The 15,632-nt window shown below is 31.8% G+C and overlaps 1 protein-coding gene across 2 annotated transcripts in view; it reads left to right on the top strand.

Annotated features, from left to right (window-relative positions):
- LOC114339608 (NADPH oxidase 5) overlaps window positions 1-15,632 on the top strand; it is a 443,824-nt gene that overhangs the window by 387,243 nt on the left and 40,949 nt on the right. For both annotated transcript variants that reach the window (XM_050649031.1, XM_050649030.1), the window contains exons 2-5: window positions 5,272-5,366; window positions 7,891-8,002; window positions 14,694-14,791; window positions 14,856-14,976. In XM_050649031.1, coding sequence (XP_050504988.1) covers window positions 5,272-5,366; window positions 7,891-8,002; window positions 14,694-14,791; window positions 14,856-14,976 — 426 coding nt within the window. The remainder of the gene's footprint in view (window positions 1-5,271; window positions 5,367-7,890; window positions 8,003-14,693; window positions 14,792-14,855; window positions 14,977-15,632) is intronic.

The following is a 15,632-nucleotide window of genomic DNA, read 5'->3' as shown; positions in this document are numbered from 1 at the left end:
AGCGCAGGGGCAAAATTTCGATCGAATTATTTTTAAACGCATTCATTTTTTTGGAATCCTGAGAAAACTAATAAGTATTTTTGAAAAATTTAACCGCAGAATAAAAGACTACATTATTACTGAGGGCTGAAAGTCCTTTAGAATAAACAAGAAGTTTGTTTTGAATAGTATATTTGAAATAAAAAAATCATACTAAATTTTCTATTTTTCATCCCTGTGACTTATTAAAATAATCATTATAGAAGTTCTCAGGGACGTCAGACCCTCGATAATACTGTAATATTTTATTCTGCGTTTAAATTTTCAAAAATACTAATTATTTTTTTTCATTCAGGATTCGAAAATTCATTTTCAGTTCATCTTATAAATAACATCACAAGACAATATTAAAAGTAAACACTTACAAACATAAGACACTGACAAGTTTATTTTTAATTAGAATGTTCTCCCGTATTTACCTTATCAGAAAAAACTTACTTTTATTCAAATATAAAAAATAAGTAATATCTTATCCTTATCTTCCTTCTACTACGGACTACACTTGGAAACAAAATGCAATTATTATTCGGCACTTTCAAGGAAAAGCCGTTACATTTCAAATGGTCAAGCAAAACATTTATTGTCTCAACAACCACGATTATTGTCACAATTAACGCATTGATTGTGGGAATTAAAGGCAGTAGTAGATTAATTAATGCATTCGTTGGCACAACAATCAGTGTACATCTATTCAATAATCATATATTACGCTATATTAACAACATTTGTACATTGTTTTAATGAAATCTGTACGTTGTCACGATAAACCAAGGTAATTGCTTGTCATCTACGAAATCAAGAATGTGAGTTGCTGCCACAATTAACAGTATTTATTAAATATACGAAACTAAGTTCTTGGCTGAATAAATTGAGTGTTATTGATTAATGTACTCTAGTTGTTCTCACAATTATTATTCAATCATTGTGACAATAACCAAGTACATTCGTCAATGTCTAAAAGTTCGTTGAAACAACAAATTAAATTGTTGTGAGAACGAAATACTATTCAATAATCACTGTTAATCAATATTACGAACTAAATTTTTTTGAGTGTAGCACAGGAAAGTACTTCTTCGTTTCCTCGAATACGTAGATGCAATGGGGATCCATAGTATTACGATCTCGGTACTTTTGTGGAGTAAAATATCTAATTCGGTTTTCACAAAGGCACCGACTGGATGTGTTTACACAATTGTTTTTTTTTGTATCTTTTTAGGTTAAAATACCAAAAGTAATGACCGCACAAAAAATAATGACCACAGCGGAAGAAAAAATAGTCATAACAGACAAAGAGATGAAAGAAGCAATAAATTCCATGAAGAACAATAAAGCTGGAGGACCAGGAGGAATTGTGGCGGAACTAATCAAATACGGAACACAGAAATTAAGAAGAATGATATGCCGAATCATGGAAAGAGCAATAAATGGAGAGGACATCCCTAAACAATGGCAGGAAGCCTACATAACATCGATATACAAAAAAGGTAACAGAAAAGATTGCGAAAATTACAGGGGGATAAGCGTCATCGCTACAATGGGAAGACTGTATGGCAGGATCCTCAGGAACAAAATAGAGAAAAATATAGAAGGTAAAATCGGAGAAGAACAAGCAGGTTTTACAGCAGGGAAATCATGTCTAGATCATATCCATACAATACAACAGACAATAGAGAAAAAAAGAGCTAAGAACAAAGATGTACACATGGCGTTTATAGACCTTAGGAAGGCATACGACACCGTGCCAAGGAAAGAACTGTACAAAGCAATGACTAAAATAGGGATACCACCTAACCTAACACAAGCAATCAAAAACATGTACAGTGGAAATGAAGTAAATATAAAAATCGGAAACAAGGTAGTTGCTAACTTCAAAACAACAAAAGGATTACTACAGGGATGCCCAACGTCACCGACTCTATTTAAAATATTTTTAGAACACGCACTAAAAACTTGGAAGACAAAGTGTAGGGGTATGGGAATACCGATAAGGGACGATTATCTCTACACATTGTGTTTCGCAGACGATCAGGTGGTGATGGCTCAAGATGAAGAGGATATCAGTTACATGGTAAGAAAACTAAAAGAGGAATACAAAAAGGTAGGCCTGGAAATAAATATGAAGAAAACGGAATACTTAGTAATATCGGAAGAAGACGTAAAAAACTTAGAAGTAGAAGAACAAGTTGAAATAAAAGGAACGAAGAATTTTAAATATTTGGGCTTTATAATGTCGAAAAGCGGAACAACAGAAGCAGAAATAAAAAGTAGATTGGGACAAACAAGATATTGCATCAGACAACTCCATAATGTAATCTGGAATAAAAACATCAAGGGAAAAACAAAAAGAATGATATACCAAATAATAGTAAGAAGCATCATGACATATGCCGCAGAAATTTGGGTCATAAACAAAAAAGCCCAAAAAAGCATTCTGGCAACCGAAATGGAATACTGGAGAAGATGCTGTGGTCTCACCAGAAGAGACAGAATAACAAATGAGGAGATAAAGAGAAGAATGCAACTGGAAAAAGATGCCCTGCAATATATAGACGAGAGAAGACTGAAATGGTACGGCCACGTAAGCAGAGCAGAAAACACTTGGATAAACAAGGTTGCAGAATGGAGTCCAAGAGGGAAGAGAAGAAGAGGACGACCTAGAAGATCTTGGAAAAATGAAGTCGACGAAGCCATGTCTAAGAAAGGATTGGAAGACGGAGACTGGGAAGATCGAAAAAAATGGAAGTCCTTGCTGACGGAAGGGAAACGGCATTAGCTGTAGACAACCCTTTATTTATATATATATATATATATATATATATATATATATATATATATATATATATACCAAAAGTGGCTCAACAATACATTTATTACAGTTCCTATGGCTTAAATTTTTATATCTCAAGTTCACACTGAGAAGAAGTGACAACAAAGTAGATCAGGTTTCTAGCTATATTGACTTGGAATATAAAATTATAATAGGAAAAGACGATCAAACTCCTATAAGATTCAGCGGCTTATAAATTTGAGATGAGCAGCACTTGGTAAGATGCAACATACTTATTCTAAAAAATGGAACTCTACGAGTTGCTTAAAGAAAAAAGTTTACAACCAATGTACACGCCGATATTAAGAGGAAACAGTAGCGATCAACAGGTAGCAAAAACGCGTTCCAAGATTGCGGCTGTACTTTTGAATATTTTTTCGAGATATTTGGCACACGTATTCGAAATATAATAAAGAATGGCGGTACAGAGCCCAATTTTAAAAATATATTAATATGTGGAAATTACTCTGTAATTAAATACAATATTAAAAGAACGAGCCTGTACCGCCATTAAGAAGAACAAAAAAATACACTTTCTTCAAATAAACTTTTTTATCCGATGCCTAGATTTTGTGTCATTTTGGAACTACTAAAATTTTTTATTTCATTAGTAGTTCCAAAATGACACAAAATCTAGGCATCGGATAAAAAAGTTTATTTGAAGAAAGTGTATTTTTTTGTTCTTCTTAATGGCGGTACAGGCTCGTTTCTTAATATTGTATTTAATTACAGAGTAATTTCCACATATTAATATATTTTTCAAATTGGGCTCTGTACCGCCATTCTTTATTATATTACGAATACGTGTGCCAAATATCTCGAAAAAATATTCAAAATTACAGCCGCAATCTTGGAACGCGTTTTGGCTACCTGTTGATCGCTACTGTTTCACCTTAACGTACGGTTCCAAAACATTAATAGCGAGTAAAAAATCTGCCAGTAAATTAAGAATAACTCAGAAAACATTCCTGGAATAACCCGAAGATATATGGTATCAAACAGGATAGTAAGAGAGAGGAATAAACCAACACATTTAATAGAAAAGATTGCACAAATCAAATGAAAATAGGCCGGCCATATAGCATGTTGAATGGATGTTTCAGGACGTAGTCTCTGACATGCGGTATGTCATACCACTGCCTATTCTCCTTTGTTTTCAATATGAATTTATCTTATATAACTGTACTTGTTTTTTACACCAAATACGGAATGATTCTTCACACTGATGTAGAAAAAAATGCAGCTCCAAATAAAATAAATTTTATTTTTTAAAGAAAATTATCAACGCATACATGATATTAAAAAATGGTGGAGGTTCTTACCAAATCCTTTAAGAACTGAATTACAAAAAAACTTGAGTATTGGTAACTAAAAGATAGTAAAATAATGTTGAAAGCAGTTAGATAGAACAACTAGATGAACTTGCCATATACAATAGCGATAGAATACACTGGGCTGTTTTTAACTATAGAAACGTAAACACTGACGTGCGGTATGCGATACCGCAAGAAAACTTTACGTCAATATCGCTCAAAGACTAAACCATACTAAAACTGCAGCAGTTGGGAGCAGGTACAATTACACATCACTTGAAGGTACGCAGATGGTATTCTAGAAATCTTTTATAAAACACGTTTTACAACAAAATATATGTGGGATTCGTTAAAGACAATCGTAGTAAAAGTCCGTTTGATGTTTAACAGTTTTAATTAATAAAATAGATAACTAAATTATTGATACTATTAAATTTACGAAATGTAAAAGTGTTTGTGTAATTGCGACTAAAATTTTACGTGTTCTTATTCTTACAAAAAAGAAATGTATTTATAGATCATTTGCGTCTAATCAATATAATACCCGTCTTAATTCGTCTTTTTCTAAGTATTATCTCAAAGAACACATCCGTCGCGTTTATGATGTTAAAATCGACTGCCTTTCCCCTACGCTAAAACCAATTCTCTTAAATACATCTAATCTCCCTTTTCCGTTTTGCCATGAGAACCAACCTATTAAAATTGAATCAAAGTATGTACCGACTTTTTCGAATAAACGAAAACCAATAAAATTAGTCAAGGCGGCTACTTATGTTTATCTTGCAACTCCGACTCCCGATCCCCAAGCTAATCCGCACATGTGTTCTTATGCGTGATCCTCTTATTTCGTTTTCGTAATAATTAAGAAAAATTATATATACAGGAGAATTTAAAAATATAAGATAAAATATTTACAATTCTACATATATTTTCTGTGCAGTACGGCATACCCCATGTCAGTAGTCAAGGGTTAATTACTTTCACACATATTGAAAGCACAGGAAAATACTAAAAGTTTTATTATGTACATAATATTTTATATTTTTTGTAAAATAGTATTAAAAAATTATTAACGAAATCATCCTTTTGCAGGAACTTTTGGAGCAATTATTTAAGTTATTCGATCAAGACCGGGACCAGTGCTTAGCCCAAGAAGATTGGATAGAATTTTTGAAGCAAAGATTAATGTAAGTGATACTTTTACTGGTAAACACCATTAATAATGATAAGAGTTTGGATATAGATGAAATGGGAATATTAATAAACGGGTAGATAAGATTGATTTTTGAAATTAATTATACATGCAAAGTAACTTTAATCCATGTTACGCATGTTACTATTATACACAAATGATTCATAAAAGTCAAGATAATTGAGCACCATATTTGTCAGATTTAATAAAAATATGTTCTTCGGTGGTCAGTTTTGACTAATTACCGTAACCAATCCTAATTCAATGTTGCGGTCTGGTAGCGCAGTAAATTTGATAATCAATAGAACGAAGCCATGATGGCCAAGTTCAGTCAATAAATAATTTTGAAATGTTTTGAAGAAATACACTTATGCAACGGCAGATAAAATAAATAATAAAATTAAACCAAACAAATAATCTGTAGAATACTGACATTTAAGAAACATTACCTACACAATACAAAATAAATTTCTTAAATTAATGCTGATCACATTTCTAAATTTTACATTGAAAACGTATACATCAATATTGCTGGAACGACTGGATTACTAGTAACTTCAAATTATGATGGAGGAACTCGCAGAGAGCTCTCAATACGTCGGCTTAAAAATTAATCTGACAATATCAAAAACAATGGCAAACACAGATGACCCTAGACGAATCTTCTTCTTCTTGTGCCACTCCTATCGGAGATTGGAAATCATCAAGGCTACCCTGACCTTGTTTACAGCTGACCTATAAAAAATTTAATGGTGGTGCAGCCAAATTACTCTCTCAAATTCCGCAACCATGACATTCTTCTACGGCCTGGATTCCGTTTTTCTTCTATTTTTCCTTGCATTATATTTTAAAGTAATGCGTATTTATGACCTCTCATCAGGTGACCCAAATATTCGAGTTTTCCTCGTTTTATCGTTAACAAAATTTCTGGGTCTCTTCCTATCCTTCGTATTACTTCAAGGTTTGTGATTCTTTCAACTCAACTTATCTTCAGCATTCGACGGTAGCACCACATCTCGAAACTTTCAATATTTTTTATGTTGTTCTGTTTGAGAGTCCAGGCCTCTACACCGTATAATAGCGTGTTAAATACGTAGCCTCTTAGCATTCTTAATCGTAGAGGGATGCTTATATCTCTGTTGCAGAAGAATTTTCTCCTCTTTATGAAGGTGGCCCCGGCAATTTCGATACGTCTTTTTATTTCATTGTTTTGGTCTCCATTTTTGTTTATTAAAGTTCCCAAGTATTTGTAACTTGATACTTTTTCAATTTGAATGCCGTTTATACTAATATGTGCTGGTTGTATCATAATTTTACTGAAGACCATATAATTGGTTTTTTTGATATTAATGTTTATGTCATAATTGTTGTAAGTAATATTGATGTTTGTAAGTAATCGTTGTAATTCTTCTACTGTTCTTGCAACTAGTACAGTGTCGTCCGCGTATGGAATATTATTTACAAACTCTCCATTGATTACGATTCCTTCATTTGCTTGCAAAAGGGCTTCCTGGCAGATGCATTCACTATATACATTAAATAGCGGTGGTGACAAAATGCATCCCTGTCGTACTCCTCTACGTATTTCTATTGCTTTTGATATCTCATTTTCTATTTCGATGTTAGCTTTCTGATTCCAATATAAGTTGAAGATTATTCGCAGATCTTTATTATCTATGTTTTTTCTTTCAATAATGTTTCTTAGCCTATCGTGGCGTACTCTGCTAAACGCTTTTTTAAAATCGATAAAACATGCATGTACTTCTTGATTAACGTCTAGGCATCTTTGTGTAAGAACATTCAAACCGAAGAGAGCTTCTCGAGTACCTAGTCCTTTTCTGAACCCCATCTGGGTATTACTAATATCTGACTCCAACTTTTGATAAACTCATCAATACATTTTGTCTGTATGGTTGTAGTTCTCTATGGTTGCTAGTTTAGATGATACAGCGCGAAAGCCCTTTGCAGCATTTTTCCAAGATTGAGGCCGGGGGACAAGGGCGGCGACCCCAAAAATTTGAACTTAAGCTTCTACTGAACCCCCCTATACATTAAAAAAATAAAATTGACTCCTCTAAGACATGCAACCCTAAATGTAACATTTCAATGGACTAGTGTGGTCAAAATAGCAAGAGATAAATCGCCAATCGGTAGATGTATCGGCGGCGCGCAAAAGATGGAGTGACAACCTTTTATAAAGGTATCAATCCACCAATAAACAAGCAGAATTACTTATAAAGCAGAAAAAGAAAAAGAAGATAATATAAATACTATTTATTACTAATTTTACTACAAATTTTTATTTATCCCTAACTTTTCTCTACGTATTCTAACTTCTAATGTCATTGGATGATTTCCTACAATCTTATTAATGTTCTCACAGAACAGTGTATAGGAAATTGACAGTATGTGACTCCTCTAATTTTAAAATAATACCACAATATACTATTAATTAGCAAAAACTAGTACGTAAACAGTCTTCAATATTTTTATACTAATGATATTATTTGTTTTTACAGCAATGAAACACAGATCGATTTTGCAGAACAATTGGAGAGTGTGGCGTACTGTTTGTGTGGAGAGAAACCTATTTATTTGGAACAGTTTTATTTGATATTTTTAACAAAGGGGGTATGTAATATTTTAAAATATTTATCTATGTAGCATACTATTTTACATATTTTATAAAGTATCTGTTTGGATACTTATCTGTCTTTGTTGATCATTTATTTTTGTCCTGGTGGTTTTCTATAAATTTAACTTATGTTAGGATCTTCTTTAGAACTAAATTAATAATCTTTAAAACATGGTTATAACTAATCGTTAGAAATAATTTACTTATGTTTCTTTGTGCATAATCTTTGTTTGTTTGAACTTATGTGTACATATTCGTAATATCTGTATTACCACGACATACTATAGATTGACAAACTGATATTAATTGTATTTTATAATAGAGATCCATCAATATATGTTCTTTTTCCTAAAACAGTGTTATAATAAGTTAGGTTATAAATATTCTGATCAATGCTTTTCTCCGTATATACGCCAGTCAATGGGAGCAAAAATAGGATATTACCTCCGAATTCTATCCTACTGTATGGATTTTAATGAAAGGGTACCCCCCGTTAAGATAGTCAAAATGCCCTCACTCTCAGAATTCAATTTGTTTAATTTTTTTACGTTCTGTGCAATTAAAAAATGAGATAACGCGGATTTTTAGCTCGCCACCCCCCTTACCCCTCCCCCCACAGCCAAAAACGTAGATTTTTAGATTTAATTTTTTTTAGTTGGGTTGTAATTGATTTAAAAATTTTAAAAAATTCGCACGTATAGCTGAGGCTTTTACAAAACATGTCCATTTTTTATGGACCGTTAGGTCGAGTGTACATAACCTCAAAATTTTTTTTTACTTTTTTAAAACCTATAACTTTTTTTTGGAGGGGGCTGCAGGTCCAATTTTTTTTTGCATTTCGTGTATTTTATCAAAAGCTATCTCTCTGATTTTTTTCAGATTTTTCCGTCAGGTGCGCCATCTTGAAAAATCCGGAAAACTGTTTTTTTAGGGGGGTTTTGGGGATTTTCTCCATTTTATACACTGCAACATAGATCAACTCACGGTTTTGTTAATAGATTATGTATAATTTGAAATAACTGAGTATATTAGGATATTTAAAAATTGGGCGAAACACTTTTACACCCCTCAAAAACCAGGTTTGTTTAAAGTTTTGTAAGGATTTTTGCGGGTCTAATTATATTTTTTGAGGTCGATACAGCCTGAATATTTTTTTTTTATTTTTTTACGTTCTATATGATTTTAAAAAATTAGGACTCACCGCAATTTTAGCCCACTTCCCCTATCCCCCCCTTCTCCACAGCCAAATGTCAATTTTTCGATTTTATTTTTTTTTTAAGTCGGTTTGCAATTAAACTATAAATGTAAACCATTTATATCGATAATTATTATGTAAACCATTTATATCGATGTAACCTTTTTAAATAAGTTGCTAGTTTCTTTTATGAAGCAGAACGCACTGAGGATGATCTGATTCAGATTGAAAACGTTTTGCAAATCCTTTTGGAGGACTTTTATGTTTTTTAATAAAACTTTTTATACCAATATACAAAAGAAGTTTTTACTTCAGTATGGTTTTTTAAACTATAAATGTTGTTCTGAAGCTATTTCTTTGTGGCATTTTTGTAATTAACTATTCAAATGGGAAATAAGCCACAATTTAACTAAAAAAGATTTTATTTTCCATCTGTAATGCGATAGAGAGAATTCGATAATCTGTGACGCACTGAAAAAATGGTTTGGGACAATCTATATAAATAGGTCAGATTAAATTAAATTATTAGAAGATTCAAGCAACATTTTTGTTTAATTTATTAATATTTTGTATTTTGACAACGACGTCCGTGGTGGACGTCGAAACGTTAATAAAATAATTTTTTAGTAAAATTGTGGCTTATTTCCTATTTAGAATAATTAGTAATTATTAAATTATAAATTTCAAAAAATTCCCACGCACAGCTGAGGCTTTTACAGAACATCTATTTTCATGGACCCGAAGACCCGAAGGTCGAGTGTACATATTATAACCTCATTTTTTTTTTGTTTTTTAATAGGTACGTATAACTTTTTTTGGAGATGGCCGCTAATTTTTTTGTGTTTTGTGTATTTTACAAACCATCTACGTTTGGCTCCCCAGCTAGCAAGATAACGTTACATTAACGTTAAATTTAGGTTTTTTTGTATTGTTGCGTAATATCTATCAAAAAATGACGTTACTGATACGAAATTTTAATACGTATATTATACGTATGAATTTATTCGTTTCTGAAACGTGGCTCTTTAGTAGGTTTTAATGCGTATGAATTTATTCGTCTCTAACACGTGGATTTTTGGTAGGTATAGACACGTATAAGATCTCGTTTGAGATTGCAGCGCCATCGCGTATTTATTTTGAACCTTTCATTAATACCTAACCTTACATTTCCGTGATTAAAATCGTGTTTGTTTTTATGGAGTATGGAGTTACGTAAAAAAAATCGAATTATTATTGTTGTGTGCCTCAATGTGATTCTTGGATAAAGCGTACCTAATAGTATTTTATTGTTTCATTCTTTCCCTAAATAGGATAAACAAAATAGAATTCTATTCAATGAGAGTTTAGTTGAAAAACGAAATGTATGGAAATATCTTCTAAAAATGGGGAAGCAGCCTAGTCTTTATATGAAAGTGTGCAGTTTACGAATGAAGATTACTTCAAGGGTATGTTTATGTATTGTAATATAAAGTAGCTATTAATAATTTTGTCTCTTTCTCTCCCATAAATGTAAAATATATAATAAATGTTTATTTCAAATATTTAATAAATGTGTCAGCATCATGTATGTGGTTTTATTTACACAATAATTTTAAGTCCTATTTATAAATATCATTTATACCGAAAATTCTCCTAAAAAGTGACGTTTTTGTGACGTTAAAATGGTTACGTAGAAATAACGTAAAATTGTTACGTAACATCGCTGTGACTTTTTTACGTATATTTTGGGTAAAATTTGACGTAACTTTTGTCGTAACTTCTCCCAAAATGTTGACGTTTGTCTGACGTTATATATACGAACACTGTTAGCTGGGTCATAATCCACGCTGTATGCTTGTCCCGTTAGGTAAATTATTCCGATTAATTTTTTTGCACAAACTTACTCAAAAACAGGTACTTATAACAAATCCACAAGGTGCCAGGCAGTACAGCGGTCGGAAAATTGTTTAAACATTTTTTTAAACGAATTCAAAAAATCAATTTTTTCACTTCGGACAAATTTGTTTTAGAGTCTATGGATCAAGCTGAGCAAAAAAAGTATCTTGTGATTTTTCTATAAAATTGACTGTTGTCGAGTTACATGCAATTTCAAATTTGACGCGAAAATAGCCATTTTCAAGGCTTAATAACTCGATTAAAAATTATTATTATGAAAGCCATAAAGTGACCAACTCAAAGTTTAAAGCCTCCCCTGCAATAGCCTAAATAAATTTTTGTATTTATTTTATTACTAACTATTATTTTTAATAATTAAAAATGAGCGCTAAGCATGTATTGAAGCGGACGTCCGCGAGAGAGAGAGAGAGAGAGAGAGAGAGAGAGAGAGAGAGAGAGAGAGATGTACAATATTCATTGGACGTTTTAAAAAAATATCGATTGGAAGTCAAAAATACGTTTTAAAAAAATAAAAAAGGAATTTTGAGGTTATATGTATTGTACACTCGACTTGCACGGGTCTATAAAAAATAGATACATATGTTTTGTAGAAGCCTCATAAAAATTTTAAATTAATTGCAACATTAAACAAAAAAAAAATAGGAAAATTGACGTTTTTGTGCGGGCAAGGGGAGGGGGTGTTGAGCTAAAAATGCGATTAGTCTTATGTTTTAATCACATATAACGTAAAAAAATGAAAAAAAATATTCAGGCTGTATCGATCTCAAAAAATATCATTGAGCCCGCAAAAACCCTTACATAACTTAAAAAAACATGGTTTTTGGGGGGTTTAAAGGTGTTTTGCCCAATTTTTGATAATCTTTTAATACTCATTTATTTTAAATTATACATAATCTATTGACAAAGCCTTGAGTTGATCTATGTTGCAGTATATAAAATGGAGAAAATTACTTAAAAACCCCCTAAAAAAATAGTTTTCCGGATTTTTCAAGATGGCGCATCTGACGGAAAAATCTGAAAAAAATCAGAGAGATATCTTTTGACAAAGTACACAAAATCCAAAAAAAATTGGACCTGCAGCCCCCTCCAAAAAAAAGTTATAGGTTTTAAAAAGGTTAAAAAAAATTTGAGGTTATGTACACTCGACCTAAGGGTTTATAAAAAATGGACATGTTTTGTAAAATCCTCAGCTATATGTGTGAATTTTTTGAAATTTTTAAATCAATTACAACCCAACTAAAAAAAAATTAAATCTAAAAATCTACGTTTTTGGCTGTGGGGGGAGGGGTAAGGGGGGTGGCGAGCTAAAAATCCGCGTTATCTCATTTTTTAATTGCACAGAACGTAAAAAAATTAAAAATATTGAATTCTAAGAGTGAGGGCATTTTGCCTATCTTAGGGGGGTACCCTTTTGGGCCTAGCCTCTACTTATCTTCTAATTCAAAGCCTACCCTATGCCGATGTGTGCTTTTATCTTGGGGGTGGTTCCCACACCTTCTGAGGGATGGAAAATTTTATGGTTAAAGTTACCACGGAATTCGCTAGATAACCTAATTTGAAGCAAAAACTGTTCTATAATTTTTTTTTAAAACTTAATACTTTTTGAGTTATTCTTGGTTGAAAATTGGCCATTTTCATTGAAACATAATAACCTTTTCGAACGGATTTTTAAGAATACCTTAAAAACTATGCATCTACATAACTAAAAAAACTATATTAGACATTTTTGTAGGTTATAAAAAAACAAAGAGACACTTGCCTTCATAAATCTTCTAGTTATAATACAAAAAGAGATATGGTAGGTGAAAATAGTTTGTTTTTTGGTACATTCCCAAATTAGTGTATTCAACTTGAATTAACAGAGAAACGGTCGATTTTAGGTGTATAATGTAACCAATACCTTTTGTACTGCTTGAAAAGACCTTTAAACTGAGATATATTAAAGGTCCATGACATTAAAACTAAGCGAGATATGCTGCAACAAAAATTGATAACTAATGTGTTTTAAGAAAAAATGAGAATTAATTTTAACCCCCATCCACCAAAATGTAAATGCATAATTTTCCTTCTACAATACCTTTTATTATAATGTTATTTCTATGTTCAAAAAGTTGGACGTGTTTAAAGTGAATGGTTTTTTGAACAAAAAAAAAGATCAAATTATAGAGCGCATTTTTAAATTTTCTTAAAAATCTTCTTTTTCTTCATGCAACTTGAAAATGATAAGAGATACAGTAATAAAAAATAAAAAGGAAATTTTTATCTGAAAAAACCCTACACTTTTGTATGGTATCTTTTTTTCGTATCTCTTATCATTTTCGAGTTACATGGAGAAAAAGGAGGATTTTTAAGAAAATTTAAAAATGCGCGCTATAATTTGATCTATTTTTTTTAAAACCATTCATTTCAAACCAGTCCAACTTTTTGAACATAGAAATAACACTATAATAAAAAGTATTGTAGAAGGAAAACGATGTATTTAAATTTAATTTTGATGGATGAGGGATTAAATATACTTCTCATTTCTTCTTAAAATACATTAGTCATAAACTTTTTTGCAGAATATCTCGCTTAGTTTTAATGTAATCGACATTTAGTATTGCTCGTTTTAAAGGTCTTTTCAAGCACTACAAAAGTTACTTGTATCATTATACACCTAAAATCGACCGTTTCTCTGTTATTTCAAGTTGAATACTCCGATTTGAGCATGCAGTAAAAAAACAAACTCTTCTTATCTACCATATCCCTCTTTGTACTTTAACTAAAAGATTTATGAAGGAACAAATCTCTTTGTTTTTTTATAACCTACAGAAATATTTTATGTAGTTTTTTTGTTAGATGCATAGTTTTTAAGGTATTCGCAAAAATCCATCCGAAAAGGTGTCATTTTTGAATGAAAATGGCCAATTTTCAACCACGAATAACTCAAAAAGTATTGAGTTTTCAAAAAATGATTATAGAACAGATTTGCTTAAAATTAGGTTCTCTAGCCTCTGCCGGGGCTATTTTAACCAAAACATTTTTCACCTACGAGAAGGGGTTGGAACCACCCCCAAGATAAAAGCGCACATCGGCATAGGGTAGACTTTGTTTCTTGAGCTATTCCCTACTTACTGTGAAAAAATCAAGTAAATCGATATAGTAGGATGGAATTCGGAGCCAAATACCCTCATTGACTGCCCTAATATACAGTTTATTATTTTTTGTTCGGCTTGAAGATTTTACGGGACTTAGACAGGACTGTATAATCATATTTTTAATATCTTAAACAGATTTTTTTGTTCCAGTACCCTTCATAGGGTCCCTTCATCTATTCGCCTTCTTTTGTTATTTGTATTCATTTCTGATCAGATATTTTTATAATTTTTATCTCAAAATTGTGTCTTCTTTAATTTTAGTGAGTAATTTAAGTTCAATATTTCGTTGCCACTTATAAGTATATAGGTACGTGTTTTATTTTAATTTATTTCTATTCCAATTCTTCGTTCTGATTTTTCCTATTTCACACTGAGGTTTATTTTTGATTTTTATGTGTAGATATTTAGAAAATTATATATGTATAGCAAACCTTTTATTATTTTTTGTAAATTTTGCAGATTGTAGATAAACTTTTTCGACTGATAGACGAAGAGAATGCTGGCGTCATTTCTTCTGAAGCTATAATGGAGTTTTTAAGTACAGTGACGAGTACCAGGTTAGTTGTATTCATATTTTCCTCCAAGTATGGATCCATCCATGTAACCAATTCATATTTACAGATCTCGTACAGGATTTGATAAGGGTAGCATCGACCGACTTGAACTATTATTTAGACAGACTGTGGGAGAAGGAAAGGAGATTAAAAAAGATGATTTCAAAAAAATTGTCGTCTCCAAAAACGTAAGTGCCTAATTTTATTGAATAAAAAACATTAAAATCGACATAAAATAGAATGAAACATATAATATAATTATCGCACCATCTTTTTCTTGGTCTGCCAACACTTCTTCGTCCATTTGGTGACTTATATCGTGCTATTCGTACTATCCTATCCTCTGCCATTCTACTAATGTGTTCGATCCACTCCTCTTTCCGTTTTGTCAACCATCTATTTACATCTTCTACATTGCATGATCTTCTTATGTTTTCGCTTCTCTCCCTATCCAACAGACTTTTCTTGATATTCGTCGAAGTATTTTCATCTCGGTTATTTCTAGTAGTAGTCTCGTTTTAGATGTGTCAGGTCGTGTCCGCCGTGTATGTCAATATAAGTCTAATTGCTGCTTTATAGATTCTTGCTTTTGTGTCTTATCTTAGGTGTTTGTTCTTCTAGATGGTGTCATTAAGAGATACTACCTCTTTACTTGCTTTTAAGCTTTGTTGTCGTACTTCCTCTTCAACATCTCCGTAACTGGTTATATATATTCCCAGATATCTAAACTTTGCTTCCTGCTTTATTATTTTCCCATCAATTTCGATTTTATATCGTAGTGGGTAGTTAGATGTTGTCATACATTTGTTTTTTTCTGTTGATAGGTATTATCATATTGTATTTC

Source organism: Diabrotica virgifera, chromosome 4 (genome assembly GCF_917563875.1).
Source record: "Diabrotica virgifera virgifera chromosome 4, PGI_DIABVI_V3a".
Lineage (NCBI taxonomy): Eukaryota > Metazoa > Arthropoda > Insecta > Coleoptera > Chrysomelidae > Diabrotica > Diabrotica virgifera.
Note: the sequence above shows the minus strand (reverse complement) of the source record. Positions and strands in the feature narration are given on the sequence as shown.